The sequence below is a fragment of the Felis catus genome, chromosome C1 (genome assembly GCF_018350175.1).
Source record: "Felis catus isolate Fca126 chromosome C1, F.catus_Fca126_mat1.0, whole genome shotgun sequence".
NCBI lineage: Eukaryota > Metazoa > Chordata > Mammalia > Carnivora > Felidae > Felis > Felis catus.
In genome coordinates this window covers 182,481,838-182,506,615 of record NC_058375.1, presented here as the reverse complement: position 1 = coordinate 182,506,615, position 24,778 = coordinate 182,481,838, and the positions used below count along the sequence as shown (strand labels likewise).

Below are 24,778 nucleotides of genomic sequence, written 5' to 3'. Positions count from 1 at the left end.
GCCTCTGTGTAGACTTGCCTGCGTTGGCAGTGTTCTGTGCTCTGAGCCTCACAATTTCTCACAGCCATCAAAGCCTCCTCTCATTTAGATTATCAGGTTGAAATACAACCTCAAAGTATTTTACTCAGGTGTACCCAGGAGTTAGTGCACTAATATTTGAGGATGGTTCAGTGTGGTCTGTCTCCCTCTGTCCCTGCCTTCCATCTTTCCTTCTTTCCTCCCTTCCTTCCTCCCTCCCTCCCTCCCTCCTTCCTTCCCTCCCTCCCTCTCTTCTCTCCCTCTCTTCCTTGCTTTCTTCCATTTGTTTTGATAGGAAAAAAAATATTTTAGTAAAAAGTATATCATGATGGTGAGTCAATCAGAAAAACTATATAAAAGTTATTTTATGTAGTTTAAGCTATATGTCAATAATAGCAACCAACAAATCTCAGTGGCTTAAGGGGACAAAGGTTTGTTTGTCATTCCCAGTTGGGTCATCAAGGTTCTGTGATCCCTGTAGTCATTCAGGGATTGAGGGACCCGGGCTGGGGAGCAACCTCCATTTCAAACATCAGTAGCTTCTATGATAAGTACCAAACATAAGAAAGCTCTAGAAGGATGCACATCATCAAAAATGCTTTGACCAGAACATGACACATCTTGAGGGATCCTGGACAGACAAGAACAATATTAACTGACCTCATTGTCCTTCATCTTTTATCTTCAATAACTATCACAGTACTGGGCATAGCAAAGATAGTAAATGTTTATTAAAATGAAATTATTTCCAGAGATTCTGGTTTCTTTGGGGTTTGTTTTGGTCTACCTTAGTGTATGAAATAAATAACAGAACCTATAAAGTAAAGCCTGAAGGCCTCCAGACTCAATCTAGTGGCCTGGGAAACTAAAGGTAAGAAGAATCCTTTGAATCCATCTGAGAAGAATAGAATTTCAGAGTAGGTCATTCACCACCTTGTAATTTCATGAATATCATCTTCTGTCTGATAATTCAAGGAAATAGCTCCATACAGTTACTCCTTTTCTACTTCTTGGCACATGATATTATGTGATGAATCTTTGTCGACTTATATGTTGATAGCCATGGTTTATGGTCAATTTTTGGAATCTTGTTTAAGTATCATAGAGATGAAGAATACAGCATTTTTCACAAGACAATCACTTTTTTTGTGTGGTGGAGTTTATTAAACATGTATTTCAACTGTATAAATTCAGCCATATATGTATATATGTGTATACACACACACACACACACACACACACACACACACACTCACACATACACACAGAAAAAATAGAGAACGAAAAAAAAATATGTATACAGCCCAGGCAGTTCAGCCTGTCATTCTGTTCTCTGTGATTTTGCCTGAAAGAAGGTGTAAGATGAAAAACTTTGATCTATTGTGGTCTCAGTTGGATTTGAGTCTCAGTGACTGCAACTCAGCCCTTTGCATGGACTCCTAATATTCAAATATGTGGCCAAGCATTTTTCCATACAACTTGGCTGCTAAGTGCATGCCAACTGCTTCCTCTGGCGCTCACCCAAAGACCAGTCATCTCTTCCAGTGCTAGAGCAAAAAACTGGCTATGTTGGGGGTCCCTGTGAGGTGGTATATTTGTGTCTGACATGATGTGACTTTGTGTGCTTTTTTTCTAAGACCAACTTTAGGATCTAACATCCCCTGTAGAATGAGACTCCACAGCATTCTTGTTCTTTAGAAAATAAGACCTCATCAGTGAAGATACCTTACGTTCTGCAGTCTTCCTATTTTATTTTCGTCAAAATATTGTTCTCAGCCTGCTGCTTCCATGTGAGGGTCCAGAGTTACGTTGAAGCTGATATGCCCACTGGAAGACTAAATGTGCCCTCGAGTACCATGTGTGTTCCTTTTGCGGGTCCCAGGCCGGTTAACGAGGGCTCTCCATTCTTTCCTCCAGAGTGCCTACCGCATGTTTACAAACAATACGTGTTTGAAGCACATGATCACCAAAGTCCGGCGGGACACCCACCACTTTGAACGCTACCAGCATAACCGAGATCTTGTGGGATTCCTCAATATGTTCGCCAACAAACAGCTGGAGCTGCCAAGGGGCTGGGAAATGAAACACGATCATCAGGGCAAGGTAACATGGGGGAGTTGCCACGTGGAAGCTGCCGAGTGACCGCGGGCTGCTTGTGGCTTTGGCAGTGCCTCTGCCATTGAGGGAGGGCTGAGAGCCTTTGAGAGGTGAAACCTTCCCCGTCCAGGTTCCAGTGAAACCTGGACTACAGGTTGTTACTACAAGCAGCGATATGCTGTTCTGAAACAGTGTGTGGGGCAGACAGGTGTGGGACATTTGTTTGGCAAAATACTCCCTTTTGCCTGGATATTCTTCTACCTGTAGTCACCATTTTCTGCTGATCAGAGAAAAGATTTCCTAGGCAGTGACGCTTCTTTCTCAGTTGTACAGCTTGTGTGATGGATGGTTTATTTAAAAGTTGGGGTGTTGTTTGTGGAAGGTGGCTAGGAGGTCAGTAAATAAGTATACAAGGTGTGTCTTGTGACCTCAGTGATGTTGGTTCAGAACCCTGATTTTGTTATATGAAACAGCACTCTTCATTTATGATGAGAAACGCATAGTTGTGTCACACAGGCCAGAGTAACCACATCTGCACTCTCTTTATAGATAGATGAACCAGAAACCTGGGTTATGATCAGGAAGTTGTTATGAGTAAGAAGCAGAATGAGAACGTTAGTAATTTTTATAAGGTGTTTCTCAGCTAAGATTGTATTTATTTAACTCTGGTTTAGTACTTGCTATGAGCCATGAGCTGTTTAAGATATATTTAAGCTCCTTACAACAATTTCATAAGGCAATGGTTACTATTATTGCCACTTACAGATTAGAAGCCTCAGGTCCAGAATGGTTTGGTGACTTGCCCAATGTCAGAGAGGGCAAGTGACCAAACTGTGCTCTAACCCAGGCAGTCTGGTGCAAGGGTTCGTGCTCTTAACCGCATATGCTCTCCATGTATTGAGTAACTAGCCTCAGTTTCCCTGTATGTAAAAAGACTTGAAATACATGACTTGAAGGATGGAGAGGATTAAAATGACATGATATTTAAAGTATTTAACCATGCTTCTCTCATTCATTCAGCAAATATTTATAGAGCACCAATGCAAAACAGGTAAGCCAGCTATTTCATAGGACTGCCATTCTCATGGAAAGAGACAGAAATAAACAAATAGCATGCCAAGTATCAATTAATGCTGTGATTAAAAAAGAAATCAGGGAGATGGAGTCTAGAGAAAGACCGGAGTGGGGAATTATTTTATACAGGGTGGCCAGGGAATGCCTCACAGGTAAGGCTATATGTGAACAGAGACCCAAATGAAGCGAGGAGTAAACCATATAAGGAAAAGAGCATTCAAAGCAAATGAAATATTTAAGGTACCAATAAATGCCATCCTCCCTCAAGGTACCCTAGCAATAATAACACAGTAGCATCTTACTCACTTGAACTCAGCTTCCAGCTAGCTTATCTGAGAACCTATAACCAGTCCAAATAGATGTTACAAAAGGCATGTATTTTAATGCATGGGAGGAGCCCTCAGACTCTCATTGAAACTATTGACTTGATTTCTAGAAATTTTAAAAATAAACCTATCATTCCCAGCCAAGAGAAGATTAGAAGTCTCAAGCATGAAATTTAGAATAGATGAAAGAGAATGGATTTGTGATTATGTCCCTGGCAGGGAAGCCTTTCCAGGACACTAGGAAGCTGGAAGCAGGGCCACTTGGCATTTCCTGTACTCTCTCCTCCCAGAGAAGATGGCACATTGCTGGTGCTAAGTTTGGTTCAGCAGCCTGAGAGCCCAATGTTGGTAAACATTCTACTGAATGGAAAAGCATAGGTTGTCCAAGTAAAGACTTAGGAAAATACTGATGGTATTATACCTGGGTATAAAAGAGAAGTACCATATCAGGAATTCAGATCTGTTCTCAGCTCAGACAAGATGTCCCCTGTGTCATGAGGAGTGACACTCATTAGAGAGCCATGGGTCCAGGGAAAGCCCAAGTTGAGATAATGCTGCCATATATTTCTGCTCTGTCTAGAGACTTAACTTACTAAGTCATTTTTGTATCCTTCACTAAAGGAGATCAGGAACTTTTGTATACATAGTGGGGCCCTCCTTTCCTGCCAGTCATAACTTGCCAGACACACTTCAGGAGACAGCTGCTTATTAATAATCCCTGGACCTTGAGAAAAGTTTTAAATTACATTTAGGACACTATTTAAGAAGAGTTACGATGTATTCTTAAGAACAAGTTCTGTCTCATAGTCTTTATAAAAGTTTCCATAGTTAAACACAGGTAAACATTATCTCAGCTATGTGGGTAATGCAACTATGTATTTTATTCCCTGAAGGTTTTGGACTTATTTGGGAATTTCAACCTAAAGTTGTAGGAATTGTAAAGAACCTTGAGTGTGGGCTGGTAGATAGTTGATCTTGCAGTCTACTGGTGGCTTTGCATTTGAACGCTGCTTGGCATGAAAAATATAGAAAGACCCCTTCTATATTGCCTTGTGGACAAAATGGATTATCAAACAGGCCTGAAAGCTTATCACTTTAGCCTAATCTCTGCTTTGTGCAGTAGGACTTTAATTTTTAGTTAAGTTGGACACCTTAACTGAAGCAGGTATATCTCCCTGTGATTCCTCCCACCTTCCTTTACAAATGACTGGCTTCCAGTTGTCTGAAATAATTTGAAGGAACATTTGGAAGATGTTTGTGCTAGGTCTGTAGAGGGCTGTACTGCATTTGGCTGCATTTTAGATATCATAGCTCTTATCCTCCAAGGCAGTTAATAGGTCTTTTTCTAGCCCTGAAATTTTAGCCCCCCTTTTTTTTCTCCCAAGATTTTATTAAATGCTACACTGCATATAGTGTAGTATTGGTTTCATGAATAGAATTTAGTGATTCATCACTTACATATAACACCCAGTGCTCATCCCTACAAGTGCCCCCCTCCTTAATGTCCACCACCCATTTAGCCCATCCCCCTACCTACCTCCCCTCCAGCAACCCTCAGTTTATTCTCTATCATTAAGAGTCTCTCATGGTTTGCCTCCCTCTCTGTGTTTATCTTATTCTATTTTTCCTTCCCTTCCCCTATGTTCATTTGTTCTGTTTCTTAAATTCCACGTGTGAGTGAAATCATATGGTATTTTTCTTTCTCTGACTGACGTGTTTTGCTTAGCATAATACACTCTAGTCCCCCTTTTTAATGAATTGCTTTGCTTCCAGAACACTTAAAGGGAGTAAACTTTTCCCCCACTTAATATAAAAAACTATTAAATACTACAAAGTTATTTTCCCACAGTGACTACTGGTTTTTAGAATTGACATGGAACAGGATATCCAAGTCCTCATCTACATGAAAGGAAATGCTTCTCAAGCAGAGTGTTTTCAAAGTGAGCTCTTCAGACTTACAAAGCCTGGCTCCATCTTCTCTTCTCAGTTGCAACATTTTCTTTTTGTGTTTTCGTTTATAGTCATTCAGCACATATTCACATCCTTCTGAATGCCTCATATGTGCATGCCCCTGTGATGGCAGTGATAAAAGCCAGCAGTGTAGCATTAGGTAGTATGTAGCTTTGACTATGTGCTACCCACTGGTGTAAGCACTTATATTAGTTCCTTTCATGCTCACAGCAGCCTTGTAGATAGCTGCTGTTTTTATCCACATTTTAATTTTTTTTTCAACGTTTTTTATTTATTTTTGGGACAGAGAGAGACAGAGCATGAACGGGGGAGGGGCAGAGAGAGAGGGAGACACAGAATCGGAAACAGGCTCCAGGCTCTGAGCCATCAGCCCAGAGCCTGACGCGGGGCTCGAACTCACGGACCGCGAGATCGTGACCTGGCTGAAGTCGGACGCTTAACCGACTGCACCACCCAGGTGCCCCTTTATCCACATTTTAAAGAAATGGAAACTAAGGCAGAACATGGTTAAGTGAACTGACCAAGGTCCCACAATTAATACGCAATTTGAACACAGACAGTTCAGCTCCTGAGTCTGTGCTCTTATTCTGCCTGTCACCAGTGAGTAGGGAGAATGGATGTCTTCTCACAATCATAATAAAGGTAGTAGAAGGTACCATAGGATTTCCTACCACCATCGAGGAGGTGGGGACTTTCAGATGCATCATTGAAGGACAGCATATAGTGTGAGCTGCTCTTTACAATCTGGGCGTAAGTGATCAGTCCTTCCTTGTATCCTCACATAATTTCCCTTGTATTGTTTTCATGACATCTATCTGCATCTGTCTCATGCTATAGCCGTTAACATGTTTTATCTCCCCAAGCAGATGATCCCTTTCTTGAGGGTTCTTGTATTTATTTTTTAATTACCCTCTCTTCCATCTCAGTGCCTTTTACATGGAAGGTGCTCAAAACAAGTTTGATGTATGAAACTTGTCACCTGTAGTTCCCCAGTTTATAGTAATTTCTGCTTTGGACAGATGAAGACTCCCTCCCCACTTCCTCCTCTTTCTGTGCTTTCACCAGAAATAGCTCCTAGATTTGCTCCATTCGACCTCTCTTAATGCCCATGTTGCCTCGGATCTTTCACAATATTGTTTAAACAAGGTGGTGATTATGCTTGTACTGCACGTTAACAGTCTTCAAGTTGGAGAGAGACTTTTTTCTAATTACTTGAAGCCACGGATTTAAATTGGGTGAAATTTCACAGGATTCTAGATCTGGTACCCTCTTTTTGGAAGTTCAAGTTCATGTCCTTGACTCACAAAAAAGAATAGGAATAAAATAGTGTTTAATTAACTATTAATTAAAGAATAAGAACAATATCAGGATTGCCGGGTGAGATAATGATGATGGTGATAATGATGACAGTGATACTGATGATGACAATGATACCTGCAGTTATTAAACTCCCGCCACATGCCAGGCACTGTACTAGGTACTCTCCTATGGATGATCTTATTTGCACTTCATGGCAATTTATGAGGTGGCTGTGATTATTATTATTATTATTATTATCCACATTGTGTGAAATTTAGGGATGGTAAATAATGTGTATAATTTTAGCAAGCAAGTGAGGAATCCTGGAGTCAAACACTAGCAATGTGACTTAACCACTGTTCTCTACTGGAACGGATTGTCTTTGGAAATGAGAGATCCTTTATTCAGGGTTCCGGGCCAAATGCTGGGGTTGCCAGTACCCTTCAAGGCTGAGACATATATGGATGCCCTGATGAGATCACAGGTATTCTAGCAGAGGATACAGCACCAGAGACATATACATGGCTTCATACTTAAATACCATTGATTTCTTATGCTAGGGGTACTTAGGATAATGACGTATAATAATAATAATGGCTTATTAGATGCAAGGCTCTATGTTAGGGATATTATATTAGCTCATTAAACTTTCACAATAACCCTATGGAATAGGTTTTGCTATAGATGAAGGAACTAAGGCTCAAAGAGATTAGGTGTGTAAGTAAACTCTTAGATACAAACCCAGGTCTTTCTGTATTCAAGGCCGTTAGCAGTTTTTCTATAAAAGATTAGACCTTACTGGCCACTAACCACCTGACTAACTTGAAGTATGTCATTTATATTAACCGGATCTGAGTTTCTTCATCTCTACATACACATTTTTCATGTGCTTATTGGTCATTTGTGTATCTTCTTTGGAAAAATTTATGTTCAAATTCTTTGCCTATTTGTAATTGGATTATTTATCTTTGTATTATTGAATTGTAAGAGTTCTTTGAACAGTATATTCTGAATACTAGTTCCTTATCAGATATATGCTTTGCAAATACTTTCTTTTGTTCTTTGAGTTGTCTTTTGACTGTCTTGATGGTATTATTTACAATACAACATTTTAGATATTGATGTAGTCCAGTTTATTTGTGTTTTTTGTTGTTGTTGCTCATGCTTTTGGTGTTGTATCTAAGAAAACATTACCTAACCCAAGATCACAAAAATTTACTCCTGTGTTTTTTCTGAGAGTTTTATAGTTTTAGCTCTTACATTTAGATCTAGGATCCATTTTGAGTTAATTTTTTATATGGTGTGAGGTCAAGGGTTCAATTTCATTTTTTGCCTGTGAACATCTAGGTCCTAGCATCATTTATTGAAAAGACTATTCTTTCCCATTGATATCATTAGTTATTAGGAAAGTGAAAATCAAAACTGCAGTGAGACACCACTACAGACCCACTTGATAGGCCATCAAAAAAAATCTCAAAAATAATAAATTTTGGCAAGAATGTGGAATCTGGATACTCATATGCTGCTGGTGGGACTGTACAACAATACAGCCATTTTGGAAACAATTTGACAGTTACTAAAAAAATGTTGTGCAAAGAGTTGCCAGATGATCCAGAAATTCCACAACCATGTGAATATACCCAAGAGAAATGAAAATACACTTTCTTCTGTAGAACTTGTACACAGATACTTCATAGTAGCATTATTTGTAACAGCCAAAGTGTGGAAACAACCCAAATGCCCATGAACTGATAAATGGGTAAATACATGTGGTAGATTCATACAATGGAATATTATTTGACAATACAAAGTAATGAATGACTGATACAAGATGGATAAGCTTTGAAAATGTTTGCTAAGTGAAAGAAACTGTCACAAAAGATCACATATTATATGATTCCATTTATATGAAATGAGCAGAATAGGCAAATCTATAGAACTATAAAGTGGATAGGTGGTTTCCTTCAGTTGGAGGTGCAGTGGGACCTATAAATCCTTGATTCTTTAGATTTCAAGTTGAGATGATATGGTTCAAAAACTAGATTTGCCATGAAATATGTAATGCTTTTGTTTCTGCTTTTAATTCCAGGTCTCTTGTTCAAAATTCTACTGTGTGTTTTAATCAGTATTTTCTTCCATTACTTGATTTCCCTAATTATTTTGATTCTGTAATGGTGGGACTGGAACTGAGCCAAGTTTTATTTTATGCAAGATCATCCTTATGAAACTCTGATCAACATCTGTGTTTATTTGTTGGATCTAAGGCCTAGGATTTTCACCTAACATATAGAACACATTTTGACTTGCCTCATCTTAAAATGAAACATAAACAAAGAAAGCAAGCCAATATATAAAAAAAATTCTGCTTGCTTTTTATTGTAATAATTCTTAAATTTTTATACACTCTCAGGAGTGTAAAAACGAAGCATAATTTGGGATCTGGATACAGTATCAATATAAATGTTTTATATTTTTGCAAGAAATATGCATCAATAGTATTAAAATGTGACTTGTTTAAAATGCTTCTGATTCTTGGCTGGGTTTGATCATTAGTATGTACTCATGGGGATAATATATCTGGAAGACAAATATGTGCTTTAATAAGAAAAACCAAATGTATTTAACCTAGGAACTAACTAACTTACTCTCTTTCTTTCTTTCCTTCTCTCTCTCTCTTTCTTTCTTTCCATTGTTAATTTCATGGATTTGAGAAAATGGTGCTGCAGTGGGGTCAGAATTTCTGGATCCATCACTATCTGACCTCTGTGAACCTCAGTTTTCCCTAAAGTGAGGATTAGTAACCTATCCTTTCCAGCTCCTGGGACTGGAAATAACTGAGAGTTTCATCAGTTTAGAATTTCATGAAAATGATAAAGATATGTTATTAATGGCCAAGTCCTTTTTCTAATAGGAAATATACAATGGTTTTATAAAGAAAATAATGTAGGATTAGTACAGTGTCCCATTCTTCCTCTTAACGTACTGCTGATTTTCTGTACCCATGATGGTCCAACAGAATAGTTTTTTCAAAGTAGGGTTCCTTTTGCTATTGTTTTTTGTTGTCCTTGTTTATGACCACTCCAGGGTAGTCTGTGTTCAGATGTTTGCTCCTGTCTTAAAACGACCCAGAACCATCTCTTTCTCTACCATGGCTATTGTGGTCATTCTGGTTGATTTCTCTCTGTGTCTTTCTGTGTCTCTCTCTGTCTCTCTCTCTCTCTTTTACACACACACACACACACACACACAAACACACACACACACACACACACACACACACACACACACTAATGTGTGTAAGTTCTAATCCAAACCTGACAGGCTTGAGACCCAAAAAAAGCCTATGTTTGAGTCTGAGTCTTAAAGCCAGAAAACACCAATATCCCAATTCAGTTAGGCAGATGGATTTCCCTCTTCTCAGCCTTTTGTCCTATTTGAGTTCTTCAGTTGATTGAATTAGGTGTGCCCACATTAGGGAAGGCAATATGCTTAACTCTGTCTGCTGATTCAAATGTTAATCTCATCAAGAAACACATTCACAGACACATCCTGAAGTGTTTGGCCAAAGGTCTGGGTACTGGTGGCCCAGTAATATTGACATATAGAGTGAACCATCACAGACCCATGTCAGGGGAGTATTATCAATGGAATATCTATTGCAGAGGGGTAAGGATAACAAAGAGAAAAAGGCAAAATGGCATTGATAATTAGAAAAATACCATAAAGCTTATTATTTCTTTTTTCTAATGTTCATTTATTTATCTTGAGAAAGAACATGTGAGTGGGGGAGGGACAAGGGGGTGGTGGAGAATCCCAAGCAGGTTCTGCACTGTTAGCACAGACCCCGATGGGGGCTCAATCTCACAAACCTCGAGATCATGGCTTGAGCTGAAATCAAGAGTCGAATGCTCAATTGACTAAGCCACCCCAGGTATCCCGCTTATTATTTCTTAAGTTCACACAATGGGATTATCATTTGGTTTAATTTTTAGAAAAGAAAGTTATTTTTTGATTCCCCTTCCAGATGTTAAATATGGAATAACTCCCCCCCCCCCCACCTTTTGGCTTTGTACTCGCAAACAGTATAACACAAAATGTTTTACCGAGATTATTCTACATGGGGGCTTAAATTGAAATACTAAGAAACTTGAAACTTTAAGAATAACATATCATAAACTTCATTTTTTTTAATAAAAATCTAAAATGCTAACCATCTTTTTATTTAAGGTGAAATGTCTTTTCCCATATTATCTTGTGTGGTTTTTTTCCTACAAAATCATATGCTATATCTCCCAGCTAAAATTGATATCCATTTCTATATCCAAGCTTGGTAACTCTAGAGCTTTGTGACTTCGGCTGTCAGATTGGGGGTTTGAGTAGCGGAATGGTCCAAATAACCAACTTAGATGACCATGGCAAGTAGAAGTTATGGTTATGAGGATAGATTTTTAGAAGAGAACAAATATTTGTACAGTGAAAGTTACCACAGTTTGAGCCTACTTCTCATTTTACCAGAGTATAATAGCCTCTGTGGCTGCAGAAGTTGCCCCCGTGATGGCACAGGTTTTGGTTGTATCCCACAGGAAGCTGATAGCCACAATTTATGGGGTCAGGCTCATCTCAATGAGTAAAATGCAACTTAATATTTGGAAGTCTCAAGTGAATTCCTAAAATACCTTAGCAGGATAAGTTCTACACTTTGAGAAATATGCTTTTTGTTAGTTTGATGACTACATTTCTTTTTTTTTTTTTTAATTTTTTTTTAACGTTTATTTATTTTTGGGACAGAGAGAGACAGAGCATGAACGGGGGAGGGGCAGAGAGAGAGGGAGACACAGAATCGGAAACAGGCTCCAGGCTCTGAGCCATCAGCCCAGAGCCTGACGCGAGGCTCGAACCCACGGACCGCGAGATCGTGACCTGGCTGAAGTCGGACGCTTAACCGACTGCGCCACCCAGGCGCCCCGACATTTCTTCTTTTTGTGGCACATCTCTAATTGCTTTGAAATAATACCTCTTTGTGGTGGTTACCTGGTTTAATAACCTGAAGTTATACAGCAATCCAGGTGGAGATGGAATGAAATTCTAAATTTGTAAATCACATTGTGGTTTTTTAATGATCTCTTGCTGATTTTTAAGGGGGTAAAAAGGTGTTAGATTAAATAATAATAAGTCACATAAACACACATAGGAGGTAATGGGAAAGAATATTTCTGGGACAGTGTACCGTTTTGAATGAGAGAATAGAGCAGAAATTAGTTTCATGAGTGTATTTCTGAGTAAAATGCTAGGCTCATGGAGTCTTGAAGGAATTATCCAAGTATGGAGATGGCCTTTGTCTTTTATTTTTAAACAGTTATCTTCATGAATTGCACTGGATATTTTTTATAAAATATAATATGCTATTTTTAAAATTTTATGGCAGTGACTTTCTGCTCCACCTAAAATGGGCTGATTTGGACAATTCCATCCTCAGTCTTCTATAGTGATGTGCTGCTAAATGTTTAAAACCCAGCTCTCCAGGGGAATTGCGGAGGAAGGCTGATCTGTAGAATTTGCCATTTTCTGTGGGGTAAATAACCAATTTCAGGCTGCCAGCATATTCCCCTAAAATCTCATAGTCAGCTCTCATGAGCTGGTACAAGCCATCCCACCATATCACTGGCTCTCCTAATATATTTCCTACAGCTAAATACCACCACTCCTAACATGTAAAGTACCCTTTGGCTAATATTTTATACCTAAAGTGTTGAGGATATTGTACTTATCCACATCTGCTAACTGACCAGCTGTTTCCAGAACTCTAGCCAAGCACCATAGATTCCTGTTTTGTCTCCTCATGACTTTAGGTCTCTAATCATAGCAGTTTAAAAAAAAAAATGACCTTCTTTAACTTATTTTGTGACTAATACAGATGTCATGAAATATTTGTGATCACTCCTTCTTTCAAAAGACCAAGTGATGGAAAACATTAGCATGACTATTTTTTTACTTATAATAAACTGTATCAATCAGCCTTTTCATTTCTCCTGCTGCTAAGAGCACTGTTGGGATATAATGCAAAGAAAATAATAGCATGTTTATTACTAATAATTGGATAAATACTAGGGAGGGAGCCAAGAGCTGAGAAGAGATTTATATTTTGGAAGGGAGAGAATATGAGTATGATCTTCATAAAAATTAAGGTAGATTACAATTAAGTGGTTTTTGAGCATTTCTAAGACTTTGTAGAGTTGAGAAGCCAGAAGTAAGAACAGATTCAGTATGCAATGCTTCTGACTTATAAATTGTTGTTCTTTTATTGTTTCCCTTGTATATATACCACAACTTCCCCATCCATCCATCCATCAATGGACATGTAGATTGTTTCCATATTTGGCAGCTGTAAATAATGGTAACAGTAAACATGGGGATATGTATAACTTTTTGAATTAGTGTTTTTGTTTTCTTTGCATAGATACTCAGAAGTGGAATTGCTGGTTCATCTGGTACTTCTAGTTTTAATTTTTGAGGAATCTTCATGTTGTTTTCCACAATGGTCATGCCAATTTACATTTCCACCAACAGTGCGCAAGGCTTCTAGTTTTCTCCACAACCTGGCCAACACTTGTTATTTCTTGTCTTTTGATACTAGCCATTTTGTCTAGTGAAATGATTTTTCATTATTGATTTGATTTGTATTTCCCTGATGATTAGTGATGTTGAATTACTTTTCATGTGCACGTTGGTCATCTGTATGTCTTCTTTGGGGAAAAAAAATGTCTATTTAGATCCTCTGCCCATTTTTAAATCAGATTGTTTTTGTTTTTGTTATTGAGCCATGAGTTCTTTATATATTTTGGATATTACCCCTTATTGGATATATGATTTGCAAATATGTTCTCCCATTCAGTAGGTTGCCTTTTTATTTCATGGATAATTTTCTTTGATGTGCAGAAGCTTTTTAGTTTGATGTAGTGTCATTTGTGTGTGTGTGTGTGTGTGTGTGTGTGTGTGCACGCACGCACGCACACGCGCCTTTGCTGCCATTACCCCTGAAATCAATTCCAAAAAGATATCACCAAGAATGATGTCAGGAAACTTATCATCTATGTGGTTTTCTAGGAATTTTATGGTTTCTGATATTACATTCAAGTCTTTAACCCATTTTGAGTTAATTTTTGTGAATGGTGTAAGATAGTAGTTCAGTTTCATTCTTTTGCATGTGGTTGTCCAGTTTTCCTAATGACATTTATTGAAGAAATTATTCTTTCCCCATTGTGTATTCTTGCGTCCTTTGTCACAAATTGATCATGTATACTTTGGTTTATTTCTGGGCTCTCTATTCTAGTCTGTTGATCCATGTGTCTCTTTTTATGCCAATACTATACTGTTTGGATTACTATAGCTTTGGAATAGATAATAGAGTTTGAAATTAGGGAGTGTGACTCATTTCAGCTTTGTTTTTTCTTAAGATTGCTTTGTTTACTTGGGATCTTTTGTGGTTCCAGATTTTAGAGTTGTTTGTTTTATTTCTGTGAAAAAATAACATTGGAATTCTGATAGGGATCGCATTGAATCTGTAGATTGCTTTGGGTAATATGGGCATTTTTGCAGTATTAATTTTTCTAATCCATGAGCATGGCATATCTTTCCATTTATTTGTGCCTTCTTCAACTCTTTCACCAATGTCTTATAATTTTCAATGTACAAATATTTCATCTCCTTGGTTAAATTTATTCCTAGGCATTTTTTTCTTTTTCATGCAATTGTAAATAAGATTATTTTCTTATTTTCTCTTTTTGATAATTTGTTCTTAGTGTATAAAAATGCAACATATTTCTATATATTGATTTTGTACCCTGCAACTTTACTCAATCTATTTATTAGTTCTAACAGTTTTTTAATGAAGTCTTTAGGAGTTTCTATATATATAATTATGAAATATGCAAATAATGATAGTTTTACTTCTTTCTTTCCAATTTGGATGCTTACCCCCCTGTCATCCCCCCCCCCCCGCCCCTCCCTTACCCCACTCCCTGCCTAACTACTCTGGCTAGGATTTCCAATACTATGTTGAATAAAAGTGGTGAGAATGGGCATCCTTGTCTTCTTCCTGATCTTAAGGGAAAAGCTTTCAGCTTTTCTGTCTTGAGTCTAATGTTAGGTGTGGGCTTGTCATATATGGCCTTTTTATGCTGAAGTACATTCCATCCATACTCACTTCATTGAGAGTTTTTATCATAAATAGGTGTTGAATTTTGTCAAATGCATTTTCTGCATCTATTGAAATGATCATACAGTTTTATCCTTCATTTTGTTAATGTGGTTTATCACACTGATTGATTTCAGATTTTGAACCATTCTTGCATTGTTGGAATAAATTCCCCTTGATCATGGTATATGATTCTTTTGATGTATTGTTGAATTTGGTTTGCTAATATTTTGTTGAAGAATTTTACATCTGTATTCATTGGGGATATTGGTCTGTAACTTTCCTTGTGTTCTGTCCCTTTCTGGTTTGGTTATTAGGTAATGTTATCCTCAAAAAATGAGTTTGGGAAGTGTTCCCTCTTTTTCCATTTTTTGGATGAGTTTGAAAAGGGTAGTATTATTAAATCTTATTCAAATGTTTGGTAGAATTTACCAGTGAAGCCATCTGATCTTGGATTTTTGTTTCTTGGAAGTTTTTTGATTACTGATTCAATGTCCTTACCAATAATTGATCCAGTTGTATTTTCTATTACTTTATTATTCAGTCTTGGAAGATTGCATGTTTCTAGGAATTTACCCATTTCTTCTATGTTGTCCAATTTTTTGGCATGTAATTACCTTTTTAAAAATTTTTTTTAGAATTTTTTATTTTAGAGAGAGAGAGAAGAGCAAGACAGAGAGAGTGAATGGGGGAGGGAGCAGAGGGAAAGAGAGAGAAGATCCCAAGCAAACCATGCTCAGCATGGAGTCTGATACGGAGCTGAATCCCACAACCCTGGGATCATGACCTGAGCTGAAACCAAGAATCAGATGCTCAACTGATGAAGCCACCCAGGCACCCTAGCATGTAATTATCTTTTATAATTCTTTTGTATTTCTTTGGTATCAGCTGTGATTTCTCCTCTTTTATTTTTGATTTAATTTATTTGAGCCCTCTTTTTCTCCTAGTCTGTTGTCTAGTTAAAGGTTTGTCAATTTTGTTTACCTTTTCAAAAAAACAGCTCAGTGAAACTAAGGTCTCTTCTACTGTCTTTTTAGTCTCTATTTCATTTATGTCCTCTCTTATCTTTATTATTTCCTTCCCTCTACTAACTTTGAAGTTTGTTTGTTCTTTTTCTGGTTCTTTTGGGTATACAGTTATATTGTTTACTTAAATTTTTTCTTGCATCTTGGAGTAGACTGGGACTGCTATAAACTTCCCTCTTAGAACTGGTTTTGCTGCCTCCATAGATTTTGGTATGTTTATTTCCATTTTCATTTGCCTAAAGTCAGTTTTTAATTTCTCTTTTTCTTTCTTCATTGACCCATTGATTGCTCAGTAGCATGTTGTTTGATCTCCACATATTTGTGATTTTCCCAGTTTTCTTGTAATTGATATCTAGCTCCATACTATTGTGGTTGGAAAAGATGGTTGATATAATTTCAGACTTCTTAAGTTTATTGAGAGTTGTTTTGTGGTCTGGCACATGATCTATCCTGGAGAATATTCCCTGTGCATTTGAGAAGAATGTGTATTCTGCTACTTTAGGATGGAGTATTGTATGTATGTCTATTAAGTTCATGTGCTCTGTTGTGTCAGTTGAGGTTAGTGTTTCCTTATTGATTTTCGGTCTGGATGATCTATCCATTGATGTAACTGGGGTATTAAAGTCTCCTACTACTATTATGTTGCTTTCAGTTTCTCCCTTTAAATCTGTTAATATTTGCTTTAGGTACTTCTGTGTTGAGTACATAAATATTTATCAATGTTATGGCTTCTTGAATTGACCCCTCCATTATTATGTAATGTCCATTTTTGTTTTTTGTTACAATCTTTGTTTTAAAGTCTGTTTTATCCAATGTAAGTATAGCTACCTCAGCTTTCTTTTGGCTCTGTTTGCATGAAACATCTTTTTCCATCCCTTCACTTTTGGTCTGTGTGTTCCCTTACAACTAAGGTGAGTCTCTTGCAGACAACATATATAGGTCTTGTGTTTTGTTTCTTGTTTTTAACCATTCAGCCACTCTATGTCTTTTGATTGGAGAATTTAGTTCATTACATTTAAAGTAATTACTGATAGATGTGTACTTATTGCCATTTTGTTTATTGTTTTCTGACTGTTTTGTAGTTCCTCTCTGTTCTTTTCTTCTTTGCTTGCCTTCCTCCCTTTGTGGTTGAATGCTTTCTGTAGTGTGATACTTAGATTCCTTTCTCATGATCTTTTGGGTATCTACTACAGGTTTTCACTTTGTGGTTACAATAAAGCTCGTATATAGTAGCCTATACATATAACAATGTGTTTTATGTTGATAGCAAGTTAAGTTTGAATGCACTCTCAATCGCATTTTTACACCCCCCTCCAAACATTTTACATTTTTGATGTCACATTTTACATCTTTTATCTTATGTATGTTTTAACTAATTATTGTGGTTATGGTTATTTTACTACTTTTGTTTTTCAACCTTTATACTGCCTTTATAAGTGATTAATTCTCTTCCTTTGCTATATATTTCAGTGAGTTTTTGCTGTTGTACGGTTTCTTATTACTAATTAGCGCCCTTACTTTTCAGCTTGCAGAGCCAGTTTATTGGTAATAAACTCTTCTAGCTTTTGCTTGTCTGGTAAATTCTTTATCTCTCCTTCAATTCTGAATGATACCCTTGCCAGATAGAGTATTCTTGCTTAGAAGTTTTCCTTTTAGCATTTTAAGTATATCATAGCATTCCTTCTGATTGGCAAAGTTTCTCCTGAAAAATCTACTGATTATCTTATGGGGGTTCCCTTTTGTGTAACAAGTTGTTTTTCTCTTGCTACTTGTCAGATTCTCTGCATTAGGGGCATTTTCAGCCATTATTTCCTCAAATAGTTTTCAGCCCCTTTCTCTCTCTTGTCTCCTTCTGGGATCCCCTAAAATGCACATGTTATTTTTGCTTGATGTTGTCTTACAGGTCCCTTAAGCTATCTTCACTTTTTAAAATTTTGTTTTCTTTTTGCTGCTCTGTTTGAGTGAGTCCCACTACCCTGTCTTCCAAATCACTGATTCTTCTGCTTCATCTAGTCTGCTGTGGAACCCCTCTAATGTATTTTCAGGTATCATATTCAGTTATTGCTCAGCCATTGTATTCTTCAGCTCTGTGACTACTGTTTTGTATTTTCTGTCTTTTATTGAGATTTTCTCAATGTTCATCCATTTTCCTAAATTTAGTGAGCAACTTTTGACCACTACTTTGAACTCTTTATCAGGTAAATTATCTCCATTTCATTAGTTGCTTTTTTTTTTTTCTGGAATTTTATCTTGTCCTTTCATTTGGAACATATTCCTCTGTTTCTTCATTTTGTGTGACTCTGTGTTTGTTTCTGTGTTAGGCAAAACAACTGTCTCTCCTGGTCTTGAAGGGTGTGCCTGTGTGGGCAATGAACCTTGTCATTTAACCTTGCCCTAGTTCTTAATCGTCTCTTATGGTGCCTGTCCATTCATTTCAGCTCCGTGGGGTTCAGAAATGCAATCCCCCCTGGTTACTGGAGCCAAGTACTCAGTGGGTATCCCCTGTGTGGGCTGTCTACACCTACTGGCTTTGGGGAGCTGGGAGGGAAGCTGGGAGTGGGACAGGGCTGCAAAAGCAATAAGAGGGCTTAGGGTGCTCACCTACTGCCTCTGGCCAGTAGCAGTAGCAGTGTCAGGGAATAGGGCACCCACCTCTGCCTCCAGGGTGGGGGTGGGAGTTGGCCCCAGCAAATTAAAGTGAGAGTGCAAACATGGCACCCACCAGTACTTCCACTCCTGGAAAGAGTCCCAACAGGCTTTTGCCCTGTGGCAGATGCTTTGAGATTAATACATGAATTTCTTCACATATGATCTAGGGTCTTAACAAACTGCTGTTTTTGTGCTGGATCCAAGGGCAAGTGAGTCTGCACACAACCCTTTTAAGAGCACAATGTCTGCTCCCTACAGCCCGATGATTTTTCTGGATGTAAGTCTTGTTGGCTCAACAAGCCAGATATCTTGGGAGCTTGTCTCTCCAGTGCAGGTCCCAAGGAGTTGGGTGCCTGACATGAGGCAAAAACCCCTCACTCCTCGGGGAGGATTTCCATATTTGTGAGACGCCTCCCAATGGTTGCTACACTTGGGGGTGGGATTTTGGGCGAGATCTCTGCTTCTCCTACCCATCTCACTGTGGCCCTTTTATCCTTTGTTGTGGAGCAGTTGTTCAGTTCTCTTGTTTTTTTCCGGAGGGAAGTGTTTTCTTACACAGCTGTAGATGTGTTGTGTCTGTGGGAGGAAGTGAGTTCAGGATCTTCCTGTGCCACCATCTTGAACTGCTGATTTCTCCATAGCTCTTTAGAAGAAGATAGAAGATTTGACCTTCTTTGTGGAGCAGAGTTACAAGTGCTTTTTGTTTTATTTTGTTTACATGGTCTTTTAATATGGATTCCTGGTTTGGCAGAATGTTAACTGGAAACAATTTCAAACTTCTGTAACTTAGATTTGTTGAGCCTGAGGTTGGTATTTCTTCACAAATACTGATGACTTTTTCCTTTCTTAAAATAATAGAAGCTTAAAAAAATAAAAAGAAAGAATTGTGTAAAGAGAGAAGTGTATTTTGTTTGGCCTCGCTAAAATACCACTTGGCTCCAACCAGCCCGTATTTCCTGACTCGACCATGCCCTGAAGCAGTGAAAGGGAAGAAGTTTTTCAAATGAGATTTGAGTTTGTGTATTTGCATTCCTTTCAGTTTTTGACTGTGTTGTTAGTCTTAGTTGGTCCAGCACTGTGAAGCTTGAGTCAATTTCCTTAATAAAACTTAACAGTAGGGAATCCATGTTGTTCAAAATTTGCTTTTCTATGGCTAATCTGAAAAAGACTCATTTTTTGATACAGTTGTTTTTTTCACATAGTCTACATTCTCAGCATGCCGTTTATCCACATAGAATTTATAATACATGTTAAATGCTTTCATAAATAAAGGCAGGTGATTCAAGAACAGTGACATAAAAAGTGACCCAAATTAAAAAAAAAAAAAAAAGTACTAGGTCAACTTCATTACTGGCTTGAACTACTTAGGATATCCTGTGGGAAAGTGATCCACTTTTCTGACATAATTGATTTGTGTGTCACAAATAGAAATGGCAAACCTAAAATTGGCCCAGGAAGTTTTCCGTGCTTTTCTCTCTATTTTAAAGTAGAATACATTTTTCACAGCTCAACTGTTACCCGAGTGAGTGGTTACCTTTCTGTGGAAATAGCAAAGCACGAAGGAAACCTGTCCATGGTCACACAGTGGGTGGGCAGAGTCAACATGCATGCCAAGTAATTGTGTCTTTGTGCCGCATTCCGTTAGTGCTCTACCAATGTGATTTTGATAGAGGTCTTAATCAAGATCTTTCTCCCCAAGTACTTGGCAGAGTTAAAAAAGCATGTGTAAACAATATGCACATTTGATTTGACTCTGAAACTGACCTTTTTGTGGGATACAAATAGCACCTATTCCCCACCCACAGCCGTATCTCCAACTGGTTAGTGATGCAAATTATGGAAATTGTGTACCGTTTGCTGTCTGGCGTTAGTAGCCTTTTCAGTGTTGAAACAGTGTTGAGGCCCAGCACTGTGAATGGCTGTTATTGCCAGTCTAATTCAGTAAATGCTTGAATGCTTTCTAACATCACGTACCATGTGAGGTGTGAGGGGAGTGGGAGGAACATGAAAAGGAAAAGATAGGGAGCAGAAAGCAGAATGGAAACAAAAAGATATATGAAAAGGAGACAGAGGGGAAAGAGGTACTGCTCATTGGGCTTTAGCGTCAGACAGAAAGGTAAGTTCAAGTCCCAGCTTTACAGGTTCCCAACTGTACATTTTACTTAAGTCAGGAACTATTATCCAACTATATTGAAGCTGAACAACAATGAGATATCATTATTTATCAAATAATGAAAATCTTTATTTATAATGGTGGTTGCTGGCTTATGTGTTCTTCTGTGTTTTTAATTTTAGAAAGACCATGTTTCCTTTGCATTGCAGAGGAGACTTCAGTGGATCAATTAGGATTTGGTTCGGCCGCATTGTGACAGAGACCCGTACAAAGTTTAATATACAGGATTTTATTCACTCAATAAAGGAGCTCAGAGGCAGGCACTCTGGGGCTTTTAAGGTGATTCCTCAAGTTGTGAGAGCCCTGGTCCCTTCCATTTTTCTGCTCAGCCATCTTTCTTTCATCTTTATGGCTCAGTGTGGCTGCTGGAGCATCCTTATCTCAGGGAACAGAAAAGATGAAGGACAAAAGGAGGGCTTGACTTTGTAAAAATCTTCTTGTGAGGAGGTTTCCCAGGAGTATCATGTGACACTCTGTTTACATCTCATCGACCAGAACTTAGTCTGGGCCACACATATCTACAAGGAACTCGGGAAATGTAGTTTCACTGGTTTTCCATTTTTTTGAGCTTCGTTTATGGAATATAGCAAGAAGCATTGTGATCCTGGGAAAAATGTCTTAGAAGTTAAAACTTATTATTAGTACTAATAATAGTAACATTTAAGAAGTTATAGGCACTACATTAAAAAATTTATGAGAACCATCTCATTTAACCGTCCTTTGATGTAGGTGTTACTATCCCCATTTTACAGAAGAAATTGTGGTTTAAAAAAGTTAAGTAAGTAGTTTGTCCAAGGTTACATTGCTAGTAAGTAGTGGAGCTAGTTCTCAGAACCAGGCTTGTCTTTTTCTAGATCCCAATAATTTGATTATTATTTTGCCTCCCACGTCTCGAGTCTTACCTTGGTAGTTTATTCATATCTACAATGGGATGTTTTAAAAACTCCTATTCTGTGGTTTTATATTCTTTAGCTCTCCACGTTTTTCATCTAACAGACATGCGCACACACACACACACACACACACCCCTCATTGTTTTTTTAAGATCTTTAAGTATTTCTATGCTTATGTAAAAGAATGTAACTTTTATTACTTGATTAGTTCATTGTGAGTTGTCTCTGTACTTTGGTCAAGATACTAGCATATTAGAATTTTGGACAATTTATTATTTTCTAAGCCTCCAACTTTCCCCCAGATGCAGTCCCAAAAGCTACCGGGGATAACAGGATGAGTAAGAAAGAGTCCTTATCCTCAAGGCATTTACAGTATAATTCTTTAGAGAATTGGTTTTAGACAAGCCTCTTAACATCAAATTACACTGTGACACTACATGTAAATCACAGCTGACCTACATGTGCACACCCATTTATCCTTATAATTATAAGTGCATCATTGTTACTTCTAAATGGCTACCCATCCCTTCAAAACATTCCAAAGAAATTAGGTAGGGTAAATAGGCAATTCTATTTTAGTACTCTTTGTATTTTTCCCTTAAAAAACATGGCTTATATTATTGTTTTAGTAATAAAAACTTTAATAAAGATACATGGCTGATTATAGTGTCTATTACTTTGAAATACCCATTTGTAAAAATAATTTAATTTCTATTTTATGACACTTTGAATAGTGGCAGAAATGATGTACAAGTATATTAGAAGCCCAAATCAAATGGGGACCAGTATGACATTTGGGACCAGAACCTGCCAATATAAGCCTATATAGAATTTATCATTTGGTGTATTATTTTTTTACAAGATCAGAGAAGACAGGTGTTCCACCTGACATGTTAGGAAAAAGAGAGCATTACCTAGGGATGTGAGGCTGATGACATCATCTCCTACAAGACTTCCATTTAATTCAGTCTTTGTACTTGGAAATCGGCTATGGAAAGAAGGGACTGGCAAAGATTCGCATTCTGTATATTTCTCTGCTTTGTTTTCTAGTGCATCTACTGCTTAAAGTTATTTCATTACAAAAAAAATAATTTTTTTTCCTATTTGTGGACTACATTGTTTCGCCTGTTTCCTGATTATGTGTATACAGAAACATTTTATTTCATAATGGGAAGGTGATTGATTTTTTTATAGATATAAATATATCATCTAAACCTGGTATTTGCCTAGGTGTATTCATTCCTAGTCTTCAAGGTACTTTTTAAACTGAGCTCCATCAGTTTAAGAAGTCCGTTCTTTTTTGCTTAGGTTATTTGGCATATATCATGTGCCCTGACACTTGACTTACAGGTTAAGTGTCTCCTGACTCTCCTAATCATCTCTCTTATCTTGATGACTTAATTAACTTTATCTGATCATGGAAAACTTACATTTTCTAATTGTCCTGGAGATAATGGGCTTTGTTACTACCTAGAGTGAATTTTACTTTGAAGACTTATACCATTTGGCTCTTAATGATAAGGATAAATAGCACTGGCTTAGAGCATCAGAATTAAACAAACACAAAGAGGGGCGCCTGGGTGGCGCAGTCGGTTAAGCGTCCGACTTCAGCCAGGTCACGATCTCGCGGTCCGTGGGTTCGAGCCCCGCGTCAGGCTATGGGCTGATGGCTCAGAGCCTGGAGCCTGTTTCCGATTCTGTGTCTCCCTCTCTCTCTGCCCCTCCCCCGTTCATGCTCTGTCTCTCTCTGTCCCAAAAATAAATAAACGTTGAAACAAACACAAAGAAACAGTTTGTACTCATTCATGATTTCATGTCATCAGGGATTCTGCAGTAAACACAGTAGAACATGATTCCTCCCTCCTTTCATGTTATGGGGAAAGAAATGTTTATTATGAATGAAGCAGACATGTTTTTATACGAAATCTACAGCTCAGAGAAATTAAGTGACTTGCCCAAAGTTATTGTAGGTGATAGAATTTGTATGGATGTGTGCGATCAACGATTAAACTGGGAAGGTAGATGGGAAGGAGATTTTAAGGTCTTGGAAAACCTCCAAAGAGTTGGAATGGTTTTTTTAGATAAACACTGGGTAGCCAGTGGAAGCTTTGGACTGGAGCAGTGATGTAATCAAGGCAGTCAGAAAGAATATTCTGCTACTGAGGTGCCAGCTAAATGAATACGGTTGTAGAGGTGTGGAACAAGAGAAAACCCTGAAATAACGGGCTGGTCATCAGGCTGGGATGAAAAAGTAGAGAGGGCACTACCCTAGGAAAGTGGAGAGACTGGGGGCTGACAGCATGGGAGAGGAAAAGGAGCAGTCAATGATGGTGAAGTTTTAGGTGATAAAAACTTCACAATAACCACGGATAGCAGTAAGAGCTTAATGAGAAGCCCAAATGCCCTTTCATATGGCTCCTTTCTCACATCCTATCTTTGATGACTGTTCCTTAGAGTATTTCCTAAAACCAGGGATGACGTTCCCCAAAGATTAAAATTAAAAGGAAATGGAGCTAAGATCGTTACTCAAAAGTCAAAATTGGGACTTTTCCTGAATGTATCAAGTGATAGGGCAGCCAGGACAAGTGTGTGGCACGAATGGACTACTGATTGAGGGGATTGTTTCCTAGGCATTTTTTGTCGACCACAACTCCCGCACCACCACTTTCATCGACCCCCGGCTCCCGCTGCAGAGCAGTAGACCCACGAGCGCGCTGGTTCATCGGCAGCACCTGACCAGGCAACGCAGCCACAGTGCAGGCGAGGTGAGTCACGCACCTTGGGGATGGGCCTGCGGGTTCATGGGAGCTGCAGGGATGTGGTGGTTTGTGGAATCTCTCTCATCGTTTTGTTTTTCCAGTTTGATTTAGAGATTATCATTTGGAGACTGAAAAGTGCTGGAATGCTGGCAGGGCTTCTCTGAAAATACCCAAAGCCTAATTTACACATTTTAAGAGCTAGATATTTGAAGAAAGATGGAAGAAATGAGAGAATTTTTTATATTCAGAAGATGGTGAGAGAGCATTCTCCATGTATGAAATGTTCAAGAGAGGATGGTG

The 24,778-nt window shown here is 38.1% G+C and overlaps 1 protein-coding gene across 8 annotated transcripts in view; it reads left to right on the top strand.

Moving 5' to 3' along the window:
• Positions 1-24,778, top strand: part of HECW2 (HECT, C2 and WW domain containing E3 ubiquitin protein ligase 2) — a 410,471-nt gene that overhangs the window by 309,910 nt on the left and 75,783 nt on the right. For 7 of the 8 annotated variants that reach the window (XM_045034181.1, XM_045034179.1, XM_045034182.1 and 4 more), the window contains 2 exons: positions 1,936-2,121; positions 24,350-24,484. In XM_045034181.1, the coding sequence (XP_044890116.1) occupies positions 1,936-2,121; positions 24,350-24,484 (321 nt within the window). The remainder of the gene's footprint in view (positions 1-1,935; positions 2,122-24,349; positions 24,485-24,778) is intronic. The other variant, XM_045034183.1, reaches the window with a different exon arrangement.